This window comes from Neltuma alba, unplaced genomic scaffold, assembly GCF_004799145.2.
Source record: "Neltuma alba isolate B1F8T4 unplaced genomic scaffold, ASM479914v2 tig00012535_pilon, whole genome shotgun sequence".
In the NCBI taxonomy this organism is placed as follows: domain Eukaryota; kingdom Viridiplantae; phylum Streptophyta; class Magnoliopsida; order Fabales; family Fabaceae; genus Neltuma; species Neltuma alba.
Window position 1 is genome coordinate 212,065 of NW_021637000.1, and position 23,984 is coordinate 236,048.

The window sequence follows — 23,984 nt, forward strand, 5'->3', positions numbered from 1 at the left end:
AGCCCAGACTAAGACTAAAATATCTTAGTCTATGCAACTACTTAACAAATAAATAAGAATTTTGCGTCCAGGACATCTAAATGTATAAACAACTAGAGAAAGAAGTATACATGAATGAATACCCTCAGCTACACGCCCCAAGGTAAGAATAACAAACTCCCAAAAAACACAACAAAACAGATTAGCTGCTGGCAGCAGGAGTGGCTGGTGGGGCACCCGTAAGAGGAGCTACAGGTGCAGCATCGGCAATAGGAGTGGTTGGTGGAGCAGTTGTAGGAGTTGCATCGGCAGTAGGAGTGGTTGTTGGAGCACCGGCTGGAGATGTTGCATGAGCTACATTGGCTGCAGGAGTTGCCGTAGAAGAACAAGCCGGTGGGTTCAAGGTTTCGGTAAAGGTAGCTTTAGCATTGGAACACGCTGAAAAGAATGATTTATTGGCATGAAGTGGCGTGAAAGTCAGATCGATGTCCGCCACCTCAACACCTTCACAAGGATTCGTTATACTGCAGTCCAAGGATACCGCAGCATTTGTGGTCGTGCTTCCCTTTATGTTTTTGAAATGCACGTCACTTATCTTCCAAAATGACTTTGACTGAAACCTCATTGCCTTAGTACCATAACTTTGATCGATAACCACCGGGTTGCTCACGTTGTCCATCAAAAGATCTTGATACAAGATTGACTTGGCTTCTCCTCCTGGGCTTTGCCCCACCATGGTTTTGATTCTCGCGCCGTTGGTGGTGCCTTTGAATGTGCAGTTCGTGATGGAGACACCATTCACACTTTTATCATCTGGCCTCTTCCCAAGGCTTCCCACGCTAATTCCATGGCCTGGTCCACAAGTAATGTTGAAGATGGTCACGTTACTAGACCCCTCTCCGACAGAAATGCAATCGTCACCAGTTCCGATAACGCTATGCGACACAGTCACCAAAGAGCTGGACCCGATATGCATTCCGTCTGTGTTGGGGCTGTTCCCAGGAGCTGTTATCGTCAGATAGCTGGCCGTGAAATTGCTACTTTCATGAAGATGGAAGTGGAATTGTTTGCTATTTACGGAACTAATGCCATTGACGATCACATTGCTCACTGCATTAAACTTTAGTGACTGCAGGTACAAAGTCATTAACATCAGCAGCCAAATAAAAGCTATGTAACCTTAACTAATTAATCAAGTGAAGTCCATATTCTTTTGGTATCTTACCGAAGGAAGGGAAGCGCACTCGGAGGATTTTCCTTTGCAATCATTGTATTGCCAGAAAACGCCACCTTGGCCATCAAAAACTCCGTTGCCGGTGATAACGAGTCCGTCAACGTGTTCAAAGGTAAACCATTCGGGAGAGACATATTCAGACGGGTCTACTGTAGCTACCACTGTTCCCAACACCTCGACTGTTATGGGCTTTGGGCTTGTGCATGGGCCTGCAAACACTGTTGGCCCTGCTACAAATGCTCCTGCCGGAATCAATACCTTTGACAGTGTAGTGCTGTTCTTGCATGCCGCAATCCATGCATGCATGAATGCCTACAGAAGCACAAATTGCAAACAAGCTCATCTATTATATATGAACTCTCCGCTGCAATTAAATCCACTAACAAATCCCTTGATCCTTCGCTCCCTATCAGAACAGTGTGCGCGTGTGTATGTGATTAGTAATTTGCAAAATGAAATTATGTTCTGACCATAACATTGTCGGTCTTGTTATCGGCCTTAGCACCGAAGGTTGTAACGTCGTAAACTGCAACACCACCAGAAATGACAGGAGTGACGCTGGTAGGTGCAATAGGACCTCCAGCGGGGGTGGCGACAGTAGGTCCACCAGTAACAGGAGTGGCAGCAGGTGCGCCACCGGCGCCAGGAGTGATTGGTGGAGCACCGGCAGGAGGAGTGGCAGGGGCGACACCAACGACAGGAGTGGCAGGAGCAGCAGCTTGAAGGAGGCTACGGGAATGGCCAAGACTAAGGGATGCAGCTAAAATGCTGCAAGAAAGGAAAGCAGTGAGAAAAAGAAAAAAAGCCTTGGCCGCCATAGCCTCTGATTGATGAGGCCTGAACGGCTTATTGAAAGTTTATTTATTGAGATTGGGATGATTTGATAAAGATGCTAGTCACACACATATATATTCGAAGTTTAAAGGAGGGAAGGCCTTAATTAGAATAGCTTGGTGTATGGTGTCTCGTGTTCATCGCTTATCAAGTTATCTATAGGTGTTTTATTGTCTAAATCGGAACACATGCTTTGCAATTTTGGCAAGTTGCGTAACGTTAAGCTCAAAAAGCGCAAATGATTTTTGTAACTTATGAAAGATGCAACTTATAAAAATTCTATGATACCTCAAGTTCACATGTTTTAATAGCCATTTCTTGCCAAGTGTAAATAAGAACAAAATTGTAGTGTCTAAATCTTATTCCAAGGTGACAATATAATTAAAGTTCCGGTTTGCTAAAGACATATAATTCTTTTTAATTATTAGGTTTTAGTATTGGCAAATGTTACCAAACTAAAATTTTTAATTTGAATCATATTTATTAGCAAATTATAGTGTCAAATTAATGGACAAGTAACAAAAAATACAGCAAATCAAATTATGATAATGAATTTTGATCAATAAACTATTCATTGTTGTATAGATATCTTGATATTTTTGAATCTGTTATATATAATTAGTTTTAATGATATTAAATATTGGGAAAAAAGTTTGAATAATATATATCTCTTGTTATTTGACTAGCTATTATATTTAATGAATTATCTTGTACAGTTTGGTCAAGGGAAAAAAAAAAGAAACTATGATGTTAAACTATAGAGACCGTCATGTTAGATTATGAAGAATGATCAAGAAGAATAAGAGAGCTTGAAGAAAGAAGAGAACTGAGAATGGTAAATCCCAGTAAGTTATTTGTTTTACAAGATGCTCTAATTCATTAACCAAAAATAGAGATGAACGGAATAGCTTTGACTCCATGCAATATTTAAGTCATCAAATGAAGTGGAATTTGAGACAAAGAATCTTTATTTGAATAAAAGCATGACTCGATGCCTACTATGAATAATGACGTTGCTGAAAATTATTATTGTCAAGAAGATAAAAAATTTATTTGAGCAAGGCTTCGAATAATGTTTCTACAAACAAAGATTGAAAATTCAAGGCAAATTTTATTTGAAAAAAAACTTCTTTTATTGGAGGTAGAGCATGAAGTTTCAAAAGCCAATTACATGAAGAATTATTTGATGTCTTATGCGAATTAGAGGTTGACTCAAGACACGCATCGAATAAACCTCATGAGAATTTGCTACATCTTGCTAATCTCCTCCTATATATTCGAATAGGGTATTGAAGATAGAAGAACTCACAATATCAAATGGAAATATCAAGATTCAAGCTATTAGATTTATTATTTGAGGTTGCTATGCTCAGTTGGAAGTAAAAATACCTCAACTGGAAGTTATATAATCAAAACTTGAGTCATCATTCTTCTAAACTCAAATATAATCTTTAGAGATGATTTTCACATGTTTTATTTGAGTTAACTTGGTCCTTGTTCGAGTTAACCTCTTGGCTCCACATGTTCTGTTATGCTTTGTTTTTCATTCAACTTTGATTTGTACTTGGTATTTCTGTGATCTCTCTCAAACCACCCATTTGTTTGAGGTCAAGCTTGGTTCATATGAAACTAGGCTCTAGACATGATTCATGCACATCAAGATCAACTTCAAAGATTTTCATGTAACGGAGATATGTTGTTTGGAATATGGTGCTTGGATTTCACGCCTTGATCCTGACCTTCAGTCAGTTTATTGATTATATCTTTGTGACTACAATGAATTTCAAAATGACTCTTGTTGCATTTGAAAGTAGACTTAAAGAGATTTCTAGTGATAGGTCATTTGTGAAATTTGGATTTGAATTGAGAGAATTATGGCCACTCAAATTTGACGTTCATTTTGCTTGTATCAGACTCAAATTTGTACAAACAACACTTCAAGTTAAAGACCAATAGTATTGTATCCTTACTTCTATTAGAATAAGTACTCCAATACTTCCAAATGACAAAGTGACTTTTATTTCAGGCCTTGTTCGAGTCATCCTTCGTTTGTTATATGACTCGTAGTCTATCTCAAATAAGTATACATATTTTCTAAGTCACACTCACTTCCATTCTAAGTGTCGTTCTAATCAAAGTCCATTTAACTCTTTTATTCCCAACCCTGTTTGAATAAATCTTAAACTCTTTGAAAGCTTTATTGAAATAAGTATTCTTGTCAGAGATAGCTTCTTCATGCTTTGTTTATCAAGTGGATTCAAGATCAAGTTTACATCTTATGAAACTCCATCTAAATATGCCCAATAATTACAGAAATGTTTTAGATCATCTAACAACATATTTTAGAGATGATTAAGCATGGATTGAGCTTCAACAGATAAATGACATCACTACTAATCTTTTGTCAGCAACTTCTAATGGCTAGTTTTAATGGCCATATTATATAAGCCAAACAAAAAGAAGAATGCACCTAAATATATAAAAGAAGTTTCAACAATCATATATATAAAGTCGCGTACAAAATAATATAAAAAAAGAAGAAGTTTCATTCAAAATAAAGAATCCCTCCATTATACACATAAGGCTCCATGGAGGATAGCCCAGACTAAGACTAAAATATCTTAGCCTATGCATCTATTTAACAAAAGAATAAGAATTCTCCGTCCAGGACATCTAAATGCATAAACAAGTAAACACAGAGGAATACATGAATAAATGCCCTCAATTGCATGCTTCCAGTTAAGAATAACTCCCAAAAAAACAAAACAAATCAGCTGCTGGCAACAGGAGTGGCTGGTGGGCCACCAGCAACAGGAGCTGCAGGTGCAGCATCGACAATAGGAGTGGCTGGTGGAGCAGCTGTAGTAGCAGCACCGGCGGCAGGAGTGGCTGGTGTGGCACCGACTGGAGCAGTTGGAGGAGTTGCACCGGCAACAGGAGTGGCTGTTGGAGCACCGGCTGGAGATGTTGCATGAGCTACATTGGCTGCAGGAGTTGCCGTAGAAGAACAAGCCGGTGGGTTCAAGGTTCCAGTAAAGGTAGCTTTAGCATTGGAACACGCTGAAAAGAATGATTTATTGGCATGAAGTGGCGTGAAAGTCAGATCGATGTCCGCCACCTCAACACCTTCACAAGGATTCGTTATACTGCAGTCCAAGGATACCGCAGCATTTGTGGTCGTGCTTCCCTTTATGTTTTTGAAATGCACGTCACTTATCTTCCAAAATGACTTTGACTGAAACCTCATTGCCTTAGTACCATAACTTTGATCGATAACCACCGGGTTGCTCACGTTGTCCATCAAAAGATCTTGATACAAGATTGACTTGGCTTCTCCTCCTGGGCTTTGCCCCACCATGGTTTTGATTCTCGCACCGTTGGTGGTGCCTTTGAATGTGCAGTTCGTGATGGAGACACCATTCACACTTTTATCATCTGGCCTCTTCCCAAGGCTTCCCACGCTAATTCCATGGCCTGGTCCACAAGTAATGTTGAAGATGGTCACGTTACTAGACCCCTCTCCGACAGAAATGCAATCGTCACCAGTTCCGATAACGCTATGCGACACAGTCACCAAAGAGCTGGACCCGATATGCATTCCGTCTGTGTTGGGGCTGTTCCCAGGAGCTGTTATCGTCAGATAGCTGGCCGTGAAATTGCTACTTTCATGAAGATGGAAGTGGAATTGTTTGCTATTTACGGAACTAATGCCATTGACGATCACATTGCTCACTGCATTAAACTTTAGTGACTGCAGGTACAAAGTCATTAACATCAGCAGCCAAATAAAAGCTATGTAACCTTAACTAATTAATCAAGTGAAGTCCAGATTCTTTTGGTATCTTACCGAAGGAAGGGAAGCGCACTCGGAGGATTTTCCTTTGCAATCATTGTATTGCCAGAAAACGCCACCTTGGCCATCAAAAACTCCGTTGCCGGTGATAACGAGTCCGTCAACGTGTTCAAAGGTAAACCATTCGGGAGAGACATATTCAGACGGGTCTACTGTAGCTACAACTGTTCCCAACACCTCGACTGTTATGGGCTTTGGGCTTGTGCATGGGCCAGCAAACACTGTTGGCCCTGCTACAAATGCTCCTGCCGGAATCAATACCTTTGACGGTGTAGTGCTGTTCTTGCATGCCGCAATCCATGCATGCATGAATGCCTACAGAAGCACAAATTGCAAACAAGCTCATCTATTATATATGAACTCTCCGCTGCAATTAAATCCACTAACAAATCCCTTGATCCTTCGCTCCCTATCAGAACAGTGTGCGCGTGTGTATGTGATTAGTAATTTGCAAAATGAAATTATGTTCTGACCATAACATTGTCGGTCTTGTTATCGGCCTTAGCACCGAAGGTTGTAACGTCGTAAACTGCAACACCACCAGAAATGACAGGAGTGACGCTGGTAGGTGCAATAGGACCTCCAGCGGGGGTGGCGACAGTAGGTCCACCAGTAACAGGAGTGGCAGCAGGTGCGCCACCGGCGCCAGGAGTGATTGGTGGAGCACCGGCAGGAGGAGTGGCAGGGGCGACACCAACGACAGGAGTGGCAGGAGCAGCAGCTTGAAGGAGGCTACGGGAATGGCCAAGACTACGGGATGCAGCTAAAATGCTGCAAGAAAGGAAAGCAGTGAGAAAAAGAAAAAAAGCCTTGGCCGCCATAGCCTCTGATTGATGAGGCCTGAACGGCTTATTGAAAGTTTATTTATTGAGATTGAGATGATTAGATAAAAAAATCACTCCCACACACACGCATATATATATAGTTGGAGTTTAAAGGGAGGGAAGGCGTGAATTAGAATAGACTGGTGTAAGGTGTCTCGTGTTCATCGCCTATCAAGTTATTTTTAGTTGTTTTATTGTCTAAGTTGGGATATAAGCTTTGCAATTTTGGCTTGTCCATTTTAGGGCTTTCGTTGCTGGAGGTCGAATTATATGCAATGAGCCCTTTCATTTCTACAATCCACACAAAGAACATTGGCATTGGAGTTGACTAGCTTTGCCACGTACAGGTGTTGATAAATTATAAAGTGAGATAACTTCATCATTCTTCGCGTGCGACGTCATCAACCAGCACAAGACAAATCTCCTATGCTTGCGCGTCATCAGGTGAAGCATGGACGGTCGAGATCTTTAAGAATTAACGGCTCAGATGCACTGTCCCAGACACACCTCGGTCGTGAGGAGCAATTATGAGTTGTTTGCGTCCACTGCCTGCATCTGACGCCAAGATAGAAGAGCATTATTTGCGTAATTAATTGATTAATCCATAAGTAACCATTTGATTAAAAAAGTAATTTTGGTTAATATCAAAACTTGATATTTGGCTGTTAACGAATTCATTTGGATTTCTTAATTTTATAAAGAGTTTTTTTTATAGTTCTATTAATTAGAAAAATATTAATATTAAAGTTTTAAATGTTATTAGGATATTTACAAATACAAACTTCAAATTTTTTACAGAGTAATTTATATAAAAAGTAATCATTGGAGACTGACAATATCACACAAAATTAGAAGATCAAAGATATTTTTTTACTATTTAATTAAATACAAAAGAATTGTTGGCAGAATTCTAAGGTAAAAGAAAGGAAAAGCATTGAAAATAACATATTTTCAGCTATTTTGATGAGTGAAATTGCCTTTTTTGGAAAAACTTCAAATATATTGCTCTAAAATTGATGGACAGGGATTAGTTTTTTTTTCTTTGGTGTAGGATAGTCCAAGTCATATTTGCCCCAGGTCAAACAAATGGGCCAATGCATTCTATGGCCCAGATTCAAGATTGGGCTCACTGATGGGCCTCCGGGGATCGCAAACGGCCTAATCTCATTTGTATGTCTGCGTACAAGGCGGGGTTTCCTCCGCTGCAGGGACCACCTTCTATTATCCTTCCTCCCCCCCCCCCCAAACCCAACTTCTATTAATCATTATCAGTCACTGTACAGTATTGATATACCAGCATGCCAATATTACACTGCGTGATACTCTTTTGGTCCTGAATATAAAACTCACTTTACAGTAAAGTGAGTTTTATATTCAAGACCGGAGGAGTATAAATTACTATAAAAAGCTGCATGGTATTGTGCGGACAATGTAACTAACCTTGTAAATTCCTGCGAAATTGGGGGCCTACCAATATAGTTCCATCTAAATTGTACACGAATTTTCCAGCCTGCTGGGACGTGTTCTAAGCTTTGCCTTGCAATGCCATGTCCAGAATTGTCCAGTAAACGTTCGCGTCATTCTGATATAATCTAAGCAATATTTTCTTTAGAAATTTTCAGGGGACTTTGTAATTTTTTTCCGTTGGAAAAAATTTGTTTTTGATGCTATGGGTGCTTTCTTACGTCACCTCCATCGAGACTTTGGCACTTGCGATATGGTTTTTATTTCGCTATTAGACGTGGAATTTTTTTTAATTTCAAAGATAACAACTATGCATCGGTTTTATGTTTTTATTGTTTGTTTGGGATTCCGTTTAAACTTTTGTACTTTTAAAAATTCGTTTGAGCTAAAGATCATATTTAACTTAGTATTGAGAGTAAATGAATTTTTCTTAAAAAGCTCTGCGTTGAAAACTAAATTTTAGAGGCTCCGAAATTATTATTTTTTAACAGGCGTTTCGGTGCTTTTTCTAATATTTTTTAATTTTAAATATTAAATATTATATTTACATATTATTTTTTTTATTTATTGAGTACATCAAATTTTTTTGATACTTAAACCTGCTATTTAATTATATTATCCAAACTCCGGTGAGGGGAAAAAAAATATATTATCCAAACTTTATGTGGAGGTGGAGCATTCAGCGCTCGGGCGAACCGGGAAAGGTGCCATTCGCGCGTCATCCCCGTCCACATGCGAACTGTCGAGCGAGGAACGACGGATATTCCATCATTTATTGTTTAATTTCAGTACGGTCAACTTTTCAACTATTTTCAAAAGATACATTATGCATGTAAAATAATTATAGTTAGAAAATCGAATAACATAATTTAAAAATATTAATATTATCATGAACTTTTAAAATGACAGCTAAGTACTACCGGTTCAAAATATAAACTAACCTTTTTAAAAGGGTTATTCTTTTTTTTTAATAAAATAATATTTATTTTTGTCTAAACATTTAATGAGTGTTTTTTTTAATTTTATCCCAATATATTCTCTTTCCTCTTTAATTCATTTATTGCATTTTTTATTTATTCTCTTTATTAATAAGAGTATATTAGAAAAAATATATATGTCTTATACATTTATTATTTTAAATTGATTTTAATTAGTTTTTTTATAAATATAAATAGATAAAGTTTAATTTATATTTTGAACGGTAAGGAAAGAGTATCCAACAAAGAAAGAAAAGGAGGACAGTTTTCCGAAAAAAAGGGGGAAAACAAAGGAAGCATGACGTTATTTGGCGTTTGCTGTTGCTGGCTAGGGGAGAGGGAGGATTAATGCTTAATGATGCCAGAGGAGGCTGAGATCGGGAGGCCGCAGCATCTGACACATGTATGGCTCGTATTTGGCCAACCTCTCAGGGCCGGTGGGTTCCTCCTCGTAATTTGCTTACCTCGCCTTCAATTAACTGTCTCCATGTGTTGTCGTTCTTCGGTAAATTAGTTTATTGACCGGTGTTGGAACGCGTCCCATTCATGCTTCGTTAAAAAAAAAAAAAAAAAACTAACGAAAGGGACAGTTTGGCCTCTGTCCATTCCCGAGCAGGACCGGGGGAGTGACCTCGCGGTGCCAGTTGCCGCCTGCACAAATAACCACACTGTTCCCTTACACTTGAAATTGCTTCCAGTTTTCACCTACTCACAGCACCGGCCGAAACTCCCGAACCACGCTAGTCACTAAAGCATTTAGTTTCTTTCGGTTGCAGTTAGTTGCTGCTTTTTAGTCAAAACAAACCAGTCAGGATAAGACGGATGTGGTGATGCAAAAGCATAGGATTAAATATAACAAGAAGAAATAACACCTGACGCAGGTGACGATTGATATACGAATATCCTCCTTTTCAGAATTATGTATTAGATATCCTGCACCATGTTAATTTTAACTCAGAATATAGCAAAAAGTTAACAAGGCTGAGGTTGTTCATAGACCTTGAAACCAACCCAAATGAGTAGACAATTTAAAAGAAGGGGGGTCATCGATGAACGCAAACTAATAATTGAAGAAGGGGCGACGAGCAATGGCGTAATGGTCTTGCCCCCCTTTTTTTTCCTAAAAAAGAAATAAGGAAAGCGGAGCGCAAGGGAAAGAAAAGTGAATTGCAGAGGTTTGATTTTAATGGAAACAATGGAAGGGGAGAAAACCAGGATGGCACACAGGATGCTGTGGGCGTTGAAAGCTGAGACAGAACCCCGTGAATATACCAGCGGCCAGCCAAGGTATGAGCGAATGGACTGTTGGGAAAAAAATAAAAAATGAGTTTATTTAATTAACAAAAAAGAAAGAGATAAGGATGAGGAGGGGATCAGATATTCAGAACGGGAAAGCAAACGAATTGAAAAGGTGTTATCCTCAAGATGTACACAGATTCCTATTGGTCATCATTAATCAACGACAGCGACGGGGGACAGCCAAGTTCGGATAACTTCACATCCCTTGGATCATGGCATTAGGAGGTTCCATCATCCTAGGATATCCGCGAATCACTCCTCTAACTGACTCGGTTTAAAATTTTAAATACATTGATAAAATAAATTACATACAACGTAATTAGTTGATTAATTTAAAAAGATTATAAAAATAAATTGGATTAGTTATTTGTAATAAATAGGTATTATCTTTTCTAAAATATCCTTGCTTATCAAATGTATTAGTTAAAAATATTATTATTAGAAGAGCTATTTTGATAAAAAATTCATAAATATAAGAGACAAATTAGATTGATGTCTTGTATTTAATATCAAAATAAAAACTAAATAAGACCTTATATTAAGGACTGAAGGCACTATATTGGACTTAAAACGATGTCACTTAAAGTTTTTTTAATAATTTTTTACTTTAATACTACTTCCGCTCTTTAATAGAAAAATTAGTCTGACTTTTAATTTAATCCTAACTATAAAATCTCAATTCACTTTACTTCTAATACTTATATATTTTGTCTTAAGTAATTTTTATAGTAGTTATATTGTGTTAGGGAGTTACTATCAATGAGTAATTGAAACACATATGATTGCTAAGAGTATTTTAAAAACGATAACATTTATTTACTACAAATAATTAATTTAACTAATTTTTTTAATTTTTTAAAATTAGTTAATTAGGTTTTATATTATGATCAGTAGCATTGTTTGAATGTTTTATTTACTTAAAAATTAAAATTATTTTTTTCAAAACCAGATAAAAATATCTTTTTATATTTTAATTATGATTGCGCTGATCATGATTAAGCCATCGATAAACCAGTAGCTTTGGAATCAATTGGTTTAACGACCCATTCAATTTTCATTACATACTTTATGTGTCCGATATTTTCTCCCAACTTGTCCACCGAATAATTCCAAAAGCAGCACGCCACATAGTGTGTGGGGTCGCCACTAGAAGACTGACCTCTTTAGCATCCTCATCCTCCTCAAGTAGGCGTTGTCGATTTCACGCCTGAGCTGGGAAGTTTTGTTTGTATACTTACCACCCATTATAACATCTCTCCCCCTACTTCCCATTTCATCCGGATCTTTATTGTGATTTTTTTTTTTAATGTTTCATAATATAATACAATATGTTTTATTTAAAATATTATTGTTATTGAGAATTATTTTGAGATAAGTTATATAAATACCGAACTGTGTGTATTACAAGAGTACGGGTCTTTCTCCTTTCACGAGCACATCAAGGCTCCCCCTATTCTTTTGGCCTTCCTCTTTTGTTTTTCTGTTGAATTAATGGGACAGCTGACTTGATGTATGAATGAAGTAAGAAGCTGATGCCAGTTAATAAGCACTTAGATACGAAATAGGAAATTATAGTTAAATTATATTCTTCTCATCCTTAATATAATATCTATTTAACTAGTTTGACTAGATTAAAAAAGTTAGATAAGTTAGCTAATTATAAGAAATATAACATGTTTTTTTTTAAATAACATAATCATCTTCCTTAATATCATTTCTCCTTCTTTCATTTGATTATACTCGAGTGCGTATCAATAGGGGTAATTTTAAAAAAATGATAAATATGAAAAATAAGTCTTATATTCAGGATTAAAATCAACTCAACGATCAGGTTCTATACTAAAAGTCGGGGAGTATATTATAAATATGTGTCATGAGAAATTGTCAAGGGATGCCGCTGTCCAGCTTATTTGTGTTTCATTGGCATCTTTGGATTCCCCATTTACCAATTTCTTACCCGGCAGCCCGTTGAGGCCTAACGTCAAAGCCGTGTTCGTCGCTCATCTTGGAAGCATCTGTAGAATACGAGTAAATAATAAATTAATTTGCTTTCATTTTCAATTTTTGTCCATTCAGCGGAATAATCACCATTCGCCACGTCACCACCTCCTTCCTCCCCGCCTTGCTTAAATTCACCTCTTCTGGGAGTCACACGTCGCACTCCTACTTTGACAAAAATCTGCTTCACTTTCTCACTTTATCTTTTGTGATCGCTCATCTCACTGCGAGGCACTTCCTTCCAGCTCGCAATTCTACGTCCAGAAACCGATCATGTCCCAGCGTAAGCTTGGTCGAGTTCCCAGTATCAGAGACCGAGTAGAGGATACTCTCTCGGCCCATCGTAATGAACTTGTCTCTCTCCTCTCCAGGTTCGAATCACCTTCTCCTTCTTCATCAATCTCCCCCATTCCCCAAGTGTTTTTGCTAACTTTTTGAATGTATTATCCGCCTTTGCATTTACTTTTCAGCTTATTCTTCTTTTCCTAAACTATTCATCGTGATTCTTTTTCTGCTAGTCCAATCCCGTCTCTTTAAATAAATATGAGAAAACCTTGGAAACTGGAAGTGTTCTTTTTTCTCTTCACCGACGCGATCCTCAAGTCAGTGTATTGTCAAATGAGAGAGTTTTTATCTTCCTTGTCTTCTCTTTAATACTGTACACTTTTGCCTGAGGGTGACAGATTTTGGTGCTGAAATTTGCAAAGTGGCGTGTTAAAATTTCTTAGTTTGTGTAATTATGCTGGGGAGGTGAAAGAAAACATGAAGCTTTGCATTCGGATGATGGGCTTGGTAGTTCAGGCGCTTGCCTCTGTTTTGATTTTTTTCCTTCTCTCTTTTCATTTTGGTTAGAAAAAGATAGCACTTGTGGATTGTGGTTTATTGATAGTTGTATTTTGCTTTTGAAGGTACGTGGCTCAGGGAAAACGGATTTTGCAACCCCATAATTTGATTGATGAGCTCGAAAGCATCCTCGGGGAGGACGAAGCATCGCAGAATATTAAAGATGGCCCTTTCGGCGAAATCCTCAAGTCTGCACAGGTGAATATGACTATTACACTTTGGTTTTAAATTATATTAGTGACCCCATATGTCATATGACTTTCGGCGGAGTTCTATTAGTTTGGTCCACATTAATGTGCTTAAAGTAATGTTAGGTTTATGTCATATTTCCGACAAAGCGTTAACCTCTCTGAAACAAACCGCATACCATTAACTACAGTTGGGTCACAATATGTAGTTGCTGAAAATGTGGCATCTTAGTGAAATTTCGCCTAATGATCATCAGGATATCCAGACCTCTAAATCCGGGAAAGTACCCTTTTTAACTTGATGAATCCTAAAGCTTAAATTAGTTATGAACTTGTGGTCACCAAGTGAACTTAAAATGCATTCACATTTGACCTAAGCGAGTTCTTGTGCTGTATTCCCAACAACGGTAAATTATGTATGCTTCATGATGTAGCTTGCCCCTAATTTTGATTCCATGTATAATTAATTACAAACTATAGATTGATAGTTTCATGCTAGGGGAGCACTCTTATCTCTGAAGGTCACTGCAATTCACTGAAGTGTTGCATTTCCTGTTCTTTTCTTTTTTGGTGATAGGAAGCCATAGTTTTGCCTCCTTTTGTGGCAATTGCAGTTCGTCCTAGACCTGGTGTTTGGGAATATGTCCGTGTTAATGTTTATGAACTTAGTGTGGAGCAATTGAGTGTCCCTGAATATCTTCACTTCAAAGAGGAGCTTGTAGATGGAACGTAAGAAATCTATTACTCCACTCTTTCTATGGTTACGTTTTTTTCTTTTTGGGAAATTTCTGACCTGGGTTTGCGATCTCTTAACATTTTGATTCCCCCCCTATTTTTAAATATCGTCAGGACTCATGACCATTTCGTCTTGGAGCTTGACTTTGAGCCATTCAATGCTACATTTCCTCGTCCATCTCGATCATCATCCATTGGCAACGGCGTTCAATTTCTTAACCGTCACCTTTCATCAATCATGTTTCGGAACAAGGATTCCTTGGAGCCATTACTTGATTTCCTCAGACTCCACACATATAAAGGGCACGTAAGTTTTCTGTGCCTCGAAGTTCCTTCTTGTACTATAGTGATTGTGCTGAATGGCTCCTGTTCTATCTTTAAATATACTTTGGTGCATTTAATGTTGGATATAATTTTATGATGCACGGATGCTTTTGATATCCACTCTGCAGTACTGTGCTTAATGTTTATCTTTTATTTTTTTATTTTCTTTAATCTCCTTACATGGCTGATTTTTCTTTCCCTTCATGATATTGGCGCAGACGCTGATGTTAAATGACCGTATACAAAGCATCTCCAAACTTCAGTCAGCTTTGGTCAAGGCTGAGGATTATCTCTCTAAACTCAAACCTGATACCGGCTATTCTGAGTTTGAATATGTGTAAGTTTAACTTATCATGGATTTTACATGGCTTTGCGATGCAGCTTGTATCCTGATGTGAGGAGTTCTCCAGAATATTGTAGTTTGATATTTTCTTCTTCTTTTCTGCCTGCAGGTTACAGGGAATGGGTTTTGAGAGAGGGTGGGGTGATACTGCTGAAAGAGTGTTGGAGATGATGCATCTTCTCCTGGACATTCTACAAGCTCCTGATCCTTCTACATTAGAGACGTTTCTTGGGAGAGTACCTATGGTCTTTAATGTTGTTATATTATCTCCTCATGGATACTTTGGTCAAGCCAATGTCTTGGGTTTGCCCGACACTGGTGGGCAGGTAAATCTCATGAATCTTAAGATTATTTCTCTTTTCTCTATACACTTCTGATATTTTGACTCGTGCATTCATGTGAAACATTGTTTTAGCACCATCCTAAATAAAAGCTTCATATCTGCAGGTTGTTTATATATTGGATCAAGTGCGTGCCCTTGAGAATGAGATGCTTCTTAGAATCCAGAAGCAAGGACTAGATTTCACTCCAAGAATTCTAATCGTAAGATTGTTATCCTGGCTCATTTTCTGTGATTTGGAATAGTAGTGATTTTTGTTTAGTTAAATAGTTATTTTTACTGTTTCAAGGTTACCAGGTTGATACCTGATGCAAAGGGGACAACATGCAATCAGCGGCTAGAAAGAGTCAGTGGCACTGAACACACTCATATTTTGCGAGTTCCTTTCAGATCAGATACAGGAACTCTACGTAAGTGGATCTCAAGGTTTGACGTATGGCCTTATCTGGAGACTTATGCAGAGGTTGGTCTTGGACTGTAGATAACTGAAATTACCCTCGCCTGTGAAATATTGTCGTAGTATTGTATGGTTTCTTAGCTTAGTTTATGATTCTGACGTTTACAGAATGTGTGCTACATTTGCTAGCCTTACGGTTCCAATACTTTTGGTTGCTCTTACACAGGATGTTGCCAGTGAAATTGCCGCTGAGCTGCAGGGTTATCCGGACTTCATTATTGGAAACTACAGTGATGGAAACCTTGTTGCGTCTTTATTAGCTTATAAAATGGGAGTGACACAGGTTTTTATCCTTTCATTTTTCCTTCTCTTACTAAGCAGTACAAAATCAGAAAGCTCACATTATCGTCTTATGAGATCGCTACTTACTAGATGCAAATGTTTATGTTTGTAGTGCACAATTGCGCATGCACTAGAGAAAACGAAATATCCAGATTCAGATATATATTGGAAAAAGTTTGAGGAGAAGTATCATTTTTCTTGCCAATTCACTGCTGACCTAATAGCAATGAACAATGCTGATTTTATCATCACCAGTACATATCAAGAGATTGCTGGAACGTAAGTCTATTCTACTTGAGGATCAGTGATAGTTCACTCATCATTTTAACCCCCCATGATATTGCTCAATTATATTATCTTTATATAATTTCCCAATACTGTCGGTTTCATTTGAACTAATGATTATCATCATGAAAGTAGTAGTATGTTCTTTAACATTGTATGTTTGGGGTCCTGCAAACCTATTGTAATTACTTGTTGGGGGATGTACTACTTTTTCAAGAAACAAATTTTTGGATTTGATTTAGAGCACCTAGATGTCTTAAGTTTCCTGAACAATTCACGGTGACTCTATTTTGTTGCCTATGGAAATCCATGCCAAATCATAGATTTAGTTTTTTATTCTGTCTTGGCTCTTCAAGGTCTCACATATCCATGCCTCAAACTCATATCAAGTTTACTGGTTCATCTCAGGTGGCCATAACTGTTGTTAGCTTTTTATTCTTTGTGCTTTCCTTTGCTTTCTTCTTCAGGATTTTAAGATGTAAGTTCTCCTTCATGCTATTGCTGCTGATTACTGACACTGGCTTCTTTCAGGAAGAATACTGTGGGCCAATATGAGAGTCACACTGCATTTACTCTTCCTGGGCTCTACAGGGTTGTCCATGGCATTGACGTTTTTGATCCTAAGTTCAATATTGTCTCTCCTGGGGCAGATATGAGCATCTACTTTCCCTACTCTGAAAAGCAGAAAAGACTAACTGCCCTGCATGGTTCAATTGAAAAGCTGTTATATGATCCTGAACAGACTGATGAGCATGTGTGAGTATTTCAACTGGGATTATAAATTTGGACTTATAAATTCATGTTGACAGAAGTAAATATAACGAGACAGACTGCTGACGGCAATGAGTAAAGTTAATCTTTGTTTCTGTTGTGGCAGCGGTACACTTAAAGACCGGTCAAAGCCCATAATATTTTCCATGGCAAGGTTAGACAGAGTAAAAAACATTTCTGGCTTGGTAGAAAGCTATAGTAAGAACAGCAAATTGAGGGAACTGGTCAACCTGGTTGTTGTAGCTGGCTATATTGATGTAAAGAAGTCCAGGGACAGAGAAGAAATTGCAGAAATTGAGAAGATGCACGATCTCATGAAGAAATATAATTTAGACGGTGATTTTCGTTGGATAGCTGCCCAAACAAATAGGGCACGTAATGGTGAGCTGTATCGCTATATAGCAGACACCAGAGGCGCTTTCATTCAGGTATCATAAAAGAAGTTTATGCTTTGGTGCCTGACCTCTCAGATATGATTCTTAACCTTAGCTCTCTTGTCACAGCCTGCTTTCTATGAAGCTTTTGGACTGACAGTTGTGGAGGCCATGACCTGTGGGCTGCCCACGTTTGCTACCTGTCATGGTGGTCCTGCGGAGATAATTGAGCATGGTGTATCCGGATTTAACATTGACCCTTATCACCCTGACCAAGCTTCTGAACTATTGGTTGATTTCTTCCAACGATGCAAGGAGGACCCAAGCCATTGGAAAAAAATATCTGACGGTGGTCTTCAAAGAATTTATGAGAGGTATTTTTCTCCCCTAAAAATGAGGAAGGGGAAAGGAATTGTAAGTTTTTAGTGCGATGCAGTCGCTAAGCAGAGCATATGCAGGTACACATGGAAGATCTATTCTGAGAGGCTCATGACCTTGGCCGGAGTTTATGGTTTCTGGAAGCATGTGTCCAAACTGGAGAGGCGCGAAACCCGACGATATCTTGAGATGTTCTACATCCTCAAGTTCCGTGATTTGGTGAGCGTGTGTTATTTGTTTGGTTGGTCTCAAGCTTGTTTCAGGGTTACGACCTTATCATCTCCTGATTTTATGCTGTCTGAATCCATGCTTATCTGTACGTGATCTGTTAATGCCGGGGAGATTGATTTAACTTTCTGTTTCGCATGGGACGCAGGCACATTCTGTTCCGCTAGCAAAGGATGATGCAAATTAACGCAGTGGCGGTGGTGCCTGGGCAAGGTGCAGCTATTGTACTACTGAAACGAGTGAAGGAAGACTGTGTCAGGCTATGGCGTGTAAATAAAGCTGTGCTTCTGTGTGCGTTATAATAACATTGTTCTCCGGACTCGCAATTATGATTATGATGATGCCTCAATTGCCGGCCTTGTTTGTAACCTCTATCATGAAAACAGAATCAAACAAGTGGAATTCCTCTATTTAACTCGAATATGTTTGGTGTGCTTAATCAAAAGCCCGTTCAAATAAATGGTTATCGTTTAGAAACCGGAGAATATGTTGATCAGGTTTTTTATTCTTAATAATTAAAAATGATCTATTAATTTTGAAATTTTATTTATAAATTAAATATTTTTCTTAATGCATGTGAAGTTTTTTAGTTGTTAAAAATTTAACAACAGATATTTCAATATATTTTTACGAGATCATATTTTCATTCCTCTAAATTCTTGTTAATGGTGTCATGGATTAATGGCGGGAGAGAATGGCTGGGCCTGGGCCTGGGCCGACTCAACGCTGAACGCGTCTGGGTGTCTTGGACCCGAAAAAGACCGAAGAAGGAGGAAGCCTGCGTGAAAATGGAGGCCCCATGTGAAGTAATTATTGATTCTTTGGAATTTCTTTTCTTGCGTTAAAACTTAAAAGTTGAACAGGATGGGCCCCACCACAAGAATGTCTTCGGGACCGTTTAGCACCATTTCCCATTCCTTTACTTTCAACGGTCAAATATTTCGCTATCCAATCTTGGTAGTTTGTACGCTCTCCACGCTTCAGTTTTTTTATTTCATTTTAAAAGTTTACTAGTGCGCTATTATGAACAATAAATAAATTAAACCTGAATTTATTGGGACTACGAGACCTGCAATAATTTAATACCGAGTTTCAATAAAAAGTTGCATCGTAAAAGTCATTCTTTAACACAGCAACGCCTCACAAAATAAACTGGATTGGACGTGGGACTTTCGAGTACGTTAAGCATATTACAATTTGCATTAACCATAGAAGAATATCACATCCTTGCACACAAATGGCCGTTTCTGGCGCCAAACATTAAAATATGCCCCACGGCAACAAAGCTAAACGGCTAAACTCAAGACCAGGTACACCAAACTATGACACCGTAAAGCTATAAAAGCCATCCTATCTCTATGTTCCAAATCTACACCAATGTGCTTCGAGGCTTGGGGCTAGCGCTCTTAGCTGGCGACTCTCTGCCCTCTAACTACCTCGTGCACTCCCAAGGAATGCGACTACCCAAAATCAACTCACAACACTGATAATAACAACACAAAGAAACGACTCAAAAGTTCATAGTTTATAGTTTCTAGCTTAGAGTTGGCCAAATGAGTGAGCAAGATAAGCCAGTGCTCCCACCAGGGGTGCGTTGATGTAAGTGGCTGGCTCTGATTGCTCGTAATCTGACCGCTCATCTGGGAACCTATCATGGAGGTCGGGCCCGCCCACAACGGCTCCGACCAGAATGTTTGGGTTCGGAGATTGCGACTTCATCACACTGAAGCCTGCCGAGCATTGGATCTTTCCCGGATGTACTGAGATCGACGGTAGGGATGATCCCCTGTGGTGAATCCTTCGTGGGTACCTTGGACCATACCCCACCATGTACGACATCTTCAAGGGGTTGTCGCCGAGCAAGTAATCCACCTGCGAAAAACATCATCATATATCCCCTTAATCAAATTACAAGACAATTCATGCGCTGTGAAAATAATAATCACTCGCAGGGCATTGAAATGGAACCTGTTTCTTGGCTATTGCTCGAAGTCTGCCGGGGGTCACGGCGATTCCGCCACAGTTGACGACCATGTGGGACGAGGTCAAGTATTTGGCATAGGTTAAGAGTAAGAAAGAAGAGGATGTCACATACTGCATGTTGCTATCACTCATCTTGAACAGAAGCCCACCTGCGTAGACAGTATCCAAACAGCAACGAACAAGAAGTGACCGTTACAAGATGATAAACCCACACGAGAGTAAAACAAGGATTTTTTTTTTGGGGGGGGGGGGGGGACCTCACCAGGTGTATATTGGGTAGGAGAAAAAGAGGCTCCGGGAACGAGAGAACAGATGAAATTGTCTGCATGACCCTTGTATTCATGCAGGGATTGGACCCTTTCAACTAGAAATTCCTGAGTTCATGATTGTAAAACCCAGTTAAGCACCATCACTGTTCATAAACACCATCATGTAGAAGGACTAAAATATAAAGTTGGTTAAAATGGGACCTTGGTTAGAAGTATCCTAGCTCCGGCATGCTTGTTATCCCACCCAAAGGTGTTGTCGAACTCCGCAGCCCCAAGGGTTTGTCCATTCACTTGAATGTAATGTAGGAACATTGGGTTCTTCGTAGCCTTGTGCAGCCAAGCAGCACCCCACAATAGCTCATCCTACAATATATTATCACGGACACCAAACAAAAGACTTGAGAGCCCTGCATCCCTCTAAACGTAAAAAGACCGCTCCTGAACAACACTCATTAGAGATTAACAGTGACCCTTAACCTGGTAGCCAGAGTAAGAGCAATAGAAAGGGCACACGATGGGCTTCAAGCCGTTGCTGTAGGATCCCCTGTATCTATCAGCGAACTGGAACACCTATACCCAGAAAATACACTAAACGTAAGAATTTATGCAAATTACTATTTCAATTAAACCTTTATGGTTTTGTCTGGAATCAATGACTCACCCTAATAGCTCTTCTGATTAAAGTTTTAGAGTACATGGGGTCGCTTCTTCTGAAAACCAGAGAAGCAGCTGCAAGAGCAGCAGCAGTTTCAGCGGCCACTTCTGAGCCGGGGGTGTTCCTGTCTATCTTGTAAACATTTCTTGGGGTATCCATATCTTCAGGTCTCTCCCAACAAGCATGGTCCTTCTTTGCATCTCCCACCTGCAAAGCCCAAACAATGTCAATCTTCCCTGCTCTGTATTCCCTTTGTAGTCGTGGGTAAAATGACGGTGCAAGAAATGAATAACCTGAACATAGATGGTGTCGGGATGTGCAGTGGCTTTGAGAAGATAATCAGTAGCCCAACGAATGGCCTCTCTGGCATTCTGCAACTCACCTTTCATTAGACCCCCAAACTCAATGACGCTCCAGGAAAGCATGGTGGTGGTGAATGCCATGGGAAAACCAAACTTGACGTTGTCCCCTGCATCGTAGTACCCTCCAACCAAATCAACCTGCATTTCAGTTCTACACCGATATAAGCCACCCTCACTCCACATTGCCCTCGTGAATGCAACAACAGACAGTAAATGCTAAACAATAAGGGGGAAAAAAAGAGAGATGTGGAATGTACGTGCAAGGCAGAGCCATCTGAGAGACCAGAGTCCCTCCTCCAAGTCATCCTCTGGTTGGGAGGGAGCTTCCCCGATCTCTGACCTTCAAAAAAGAGAATGGATTTGGAGAGAGCATCTCTGTAGTTGTGAGCGGCGAAACGAGGGTGGTGGAGATTGCGAGGAGGGTGATTGTGGTGGGCAGAGAAAGCATGGCAGTGAAGCAGAGTGGTGGAGAAGAGAAAAATAAGGACCAGTGGAGCAAAGGAGGGAAGGAAGAGACGCATTGTGACTGTGGGCTGCGCAGAAGTAACAAGATTGGCGCAACCAACCAACAACTAACCTGCCCCCTGCTTCAAGCCGCAATGCCTCTTGGCTCAAAGCTCTGTATTTATAAAGCAAAAACGGCCTCTGCCCTCTGTAAACGTCCTGCTTCTCGGGTACAACAATAATTGGCTCCACATGCTCCCACTCGTCTTTTTGGCTTTAATCAATTAACTAATCTAATCTTATTAATAACACTTGGAAATTTTGGGGACTTGTCTAGGTCACCGTGCAAAACAGTTTAGAAGCAGCAGCTGGGCTAATAAGCCAATCAAGGAAATTAATTAGCACGCCTGTCATTCTCTCCCATCTTACCATTAATCGAAAAGTTATAGAGACGTAAGCCCGCGATATAGAAATCAGCGTTGAGAGCAAGTGAACAAGAATTTATTGAGCCACTGCCCCTAATCTGTTGCTCACTTCTTTAGCCACATTTATTTATTTTGCAAATTAAAAGGACAAGTTAGTCAAAATAAGGGATATTTATCCCGTGTATTTACGAAAAGAATCTCTCTCTCTCTCTCTCTCAAAATGGGATAAAACAAGGTGATAATAAGCACCATGGTTATGAACTACAAATTCTCCATGCCAAAATATTCCCTCTTTTCAAATAAATAAATGCATGAAAGAAGAGAAGATCATGCTTGCCATTTATGGTTTCGTTGCTTATATTGCAAAAAATGACAGAGTGTTTTGATCATTGTCCAAAAGTCTAAAGAATCACAATATTTAACAGAGGGTAAAAGCCTTTCTGGGGCTATTGTTTATTAACTATTACTTTGTGTGGAGGCATGTGAAGTGTTGGGTGAAAGCGGGAAGGAGTGTTCCAGGGTGTGTGGAAGCAGAGCAGAGAAGATGCCCATACCATATAACAGAGATCACAGGAGAGGACAGAAGGTGGTCAGTGATGAACAAATCCCTGTTACGTTAACTTTTAAGCTAATCAAATTAAGTTGCGGTCATTTGCCCGACACGTACTTCCCCATAACATGTCAGAATACGAGACTGCAATATCTAGAAATTGGCTTCAGAAAAATACATACACATAGACAGCATGTGGAGAACGAGAACAATAACTCTGCCTCATAATGCCCTATGAATGATTGGATTGCTTTGCATATTCCTTATCCAGAGCAGCATTATTTGGTTGGGCCTAGTCACGTATATATGAATCTCTCGAGTCATTAAACCGCTCAATTATTAAAACAGTGACATTTGATGAACCTTTTCTGCTTCTCTTATCTCTGAGATAAGTGAATACCCATATAGAATTAGGTGGTACGATCTAGTGATTATGAATAAACTGAAATATGCATGCAATGAAATCACTAATCAGAAGGTGTGTAAAGAAACAATGGCAAGACATTAAACACGGTTGATGGGAAAGGAAGGAAAGCAGGAAGCATAGGCTGAACTGTACAAAACAATGCTGAAAGTGGAATATGAAATGGAAAGAAGGAAAGAGAGAAGTTGATTGACAGAAAGCCTGGAAAAGCAAGAAAAGGAAAATGCGGTGGGAAGGGAGAGTTATATTATATATTATAAAATAACATAAGAGAGAACTTGATTCCTTTTTTGGGGGGAATGATGAAAGGGAAGGCTGAGAGAGGCAACACATGCATGTGGCTCTTTATTATTATGGAGGGAGGATCCCACATCCATATGTATTCTTCCCAAAATTCTTCGCATCCTCTGCGCTCTGCCTATACAAATGTCCATACATCACACGTTGCTGGTCTTAGTCCTGTATATGAACACAGCCCAGTTAAAAAGCTGACACCAAACCACGTTCCTCCTCCTTACACAACTGCGAACATTTCCTGCGTTGCTTGTAGTGCTGGACAATATCTTTCCTCTTATCTTCTCTGGTTTTGAGCCCATGTTTCTTTCTTTGATATTTTTTCCCTGGCCTCCCTATTTTCTTGTTTCCCTTACAGCTAGTCAATATGTAGGACCCAGGATTCATGAGAATTGCATGAGCTCGTCCCCTTCGTGCTCTTTATTATCATTTCCATTCCAGTGCACTCCTTATTAACTATTAACTATTTCATCTTTAAATACTGGACGACTTCATTGATTGGTTTTCCAGACTTTCGTGATCGCCCTCTCATCTTTCGAACTCATCAATAAATGCGGCAGTCCCTCCG

General features: G+C 39.3%; 4 protein-coding genes across 4 annotated transcripts; 1 reads left to right on the plus strand and 3 right to left on the minus strand.

Moving 5' to 3' along the window:
• Nucleotides 1-181: 181 nt before the first annotated feature.
• On the minus strand, nt 182-2,031 carry LOC114728420 (exopolygalacturonase clone GBGE184-like). Its single transcript, XM_028915332.1, has 3 exons — nt 1,684-2,031; nt 1,205-1,525; nt 182-1,108 (listed from the first exon to the last, which is right to left on the minus strand). Exons 1-3 carry the CDS (start codon nt 2,029-2,031, stop codon nt 182-184), a joined length of 1,596 nt encoding a protein of 531 aa, XP_028771165.1.
• Nucleotides 2,032-4,817: 2,786 nt separating this feature from the next.
• Nucleotides 4,818-6,721, minus strand: LOC114728421 (exopolygalacturonase clone GBGE184-like). Its single transcript, XM_028915333.1, has 3 exons — nt 6,374-6,721; nt 5,895-6,215; nt 4,818-5,798 (listed from the first exon to the last, which is right to left on the minus strand). The coding sequence occupies exons 1-3, from the start codon at nt 6,719-6,721 to the stop codon at nt 4,818-4,820; spliced, it is 1,650 nt and encodes a 549-aa protein (XP_028771166.1).
• A 5,913-nt stretch (nt 6,722-12,634) lies between these two features.
• On the plus strand, nt 12,635-18,492 carry LOC114728400 (sucrose synthase 2). The gene is made up of 15 exons (XM_028915309.1): nt 12,635-12,833; nt 13,371-13,503; nt 14,071-14,222; nt 14,343-14,535; nt 14,771-14,889; nt 15,005-15,221; nt 15,343-15,438; nt 15,525-15,698; nt 15,859-15,975; nt 16,087-16,253; nt 16,791-17,015; nt 17,137-17,458; nt 17,534-17,778; nt 17,863-18,001; nt 18,159-18,492. Exons 1-15 carry the CDS (start codon nt 12,736-12,738, stop codon nt 18,195-18,197), a joined length of 2,436 nt encoding a protein of 811 aa, XP_028771142.1. The 5' UTR covers nt 12,635-12,735; the 3' UTR covers nt 18,198-18,492.
• Nucleotides 18,493-19,185: 693 nt separating this feature from the next.
• Nucleotides 19,186-21,812, minus strand: LOC114728439 (endoglucanase 17-like). Its single transcript, XM_028915347.1, has 8 exons — nt 21,537-21,812; nt 21,211-21,417; nt 20,924-21,124; nt 20,740-20,832; nt 20,464-20,625; nt 20,256-20,367; nt 19,979-20,142; nt 19,186-19,882 (listed from the first exon to the last, which is right to left on the minus strand). Exons 1-8 carry the CDS (start codon nt 21,798-21,800, stop codon nt 19,550-19,552), a joined length of 1,536 nt encoding a protein of 511 aa, XP_028771180.1. The 5' UTR covers nt 21,801-21,812; the 3' UTR covers nt 19,186-19,549.
• Between the last annotated feature and the right edge of the window lie 2,172 nt (nt 21,813-23,984).

Excerpts from the sequence above, each read along its gene's own strand:
- LOC114728439 (XM_028915347.1), bottom strand. The coding sequence starts at position 21,800 with ATGCGTCTCTTCCTTCCCTCCTTTGCTCCACTGGTCCTTATTTTTCTC. Across the intron at positions 21,418-21,536 it reads CAGATGGCTCTGCCTTGCAC|GTTGATTTGGTTGGAGGGTA; the intron begins GTACATTCCACA and ends ACTGAAATGCAG. Across the intron at positions 20,833-20,923 it reads TAATCAGAAGAGCTATTAGG|GTGTTCCAGTTCGCTGATAG; the intron begins GTGAGTCATTGA and ends TTCTGGGTATAG.
- LOC114728420 (XM_028915332.1), bottom strand. The coding sequence starts at position 2,031 with ATGGCGGCCAAGGCTTTTTTTCTTTTTCTCACTGCTTTCCTTTCTTGC. Across the intron at positions 1,526-1,683 it reads ACAAGACCGACAATGTTATG|GCATTCATGCATGCATGGAT; the intron begins GTCAGAACATAA and ends GTGCTTCTGTAG. Across the intron at positions 1,109-1,204 it reads AGTGCGCTTCCCTTCCTTCG|TCACTAAAGTTTAATGCAGT; the intron begins GTAAGATACCAA and ends TTGTACCTGCAG.
- LOC114728400 (XM_028915309.1), top strand. The coding sequence starts at position 12,736 with ATGTCCCAGCGTAAGCTTGGTCGAGTTCCCAGTATCAGAGACCGAGTA. Across the intron at positions 15,222-15,342 it reads TGCCCGACACTGGTGGGCAG|GTTGTTTATATATTGGATCA; the intron begins GTAAATCTCATG and ends TCATATCTGCAG. Across the intron at positions 17,459-17,533 it reads CCAGAGGCGCTTTCATTCAG|CCTGCTTTCTATGAAGCTTT; the intron begins GTATCATAAAAG and ends CTCTTGTCACAG.
- LOC114728421 (XM_028915333.1), bottom strand. The coding sequence starts at position 6,721 with ATGGCGGCCAAGGCTTTTTTTCTTTTTCTCACTGCTTTCCTTTCTTGC. Across the intron at positions 6,216-6,373 it reads ACAAGACCGACAATGTTATG|GCATTCATGCATGCATGGAT; the intron begins GTCAGAACATAA and ends GTGCTTCTGTAG. Across the intron at positions 5,799-5,894 it reads AGTGCGCTTCCCTTCCTTCG|TCACTAAAGTTTAATGCAGT; the intron begins GTAAGATACCAA and ends TTGTACCTGCAG.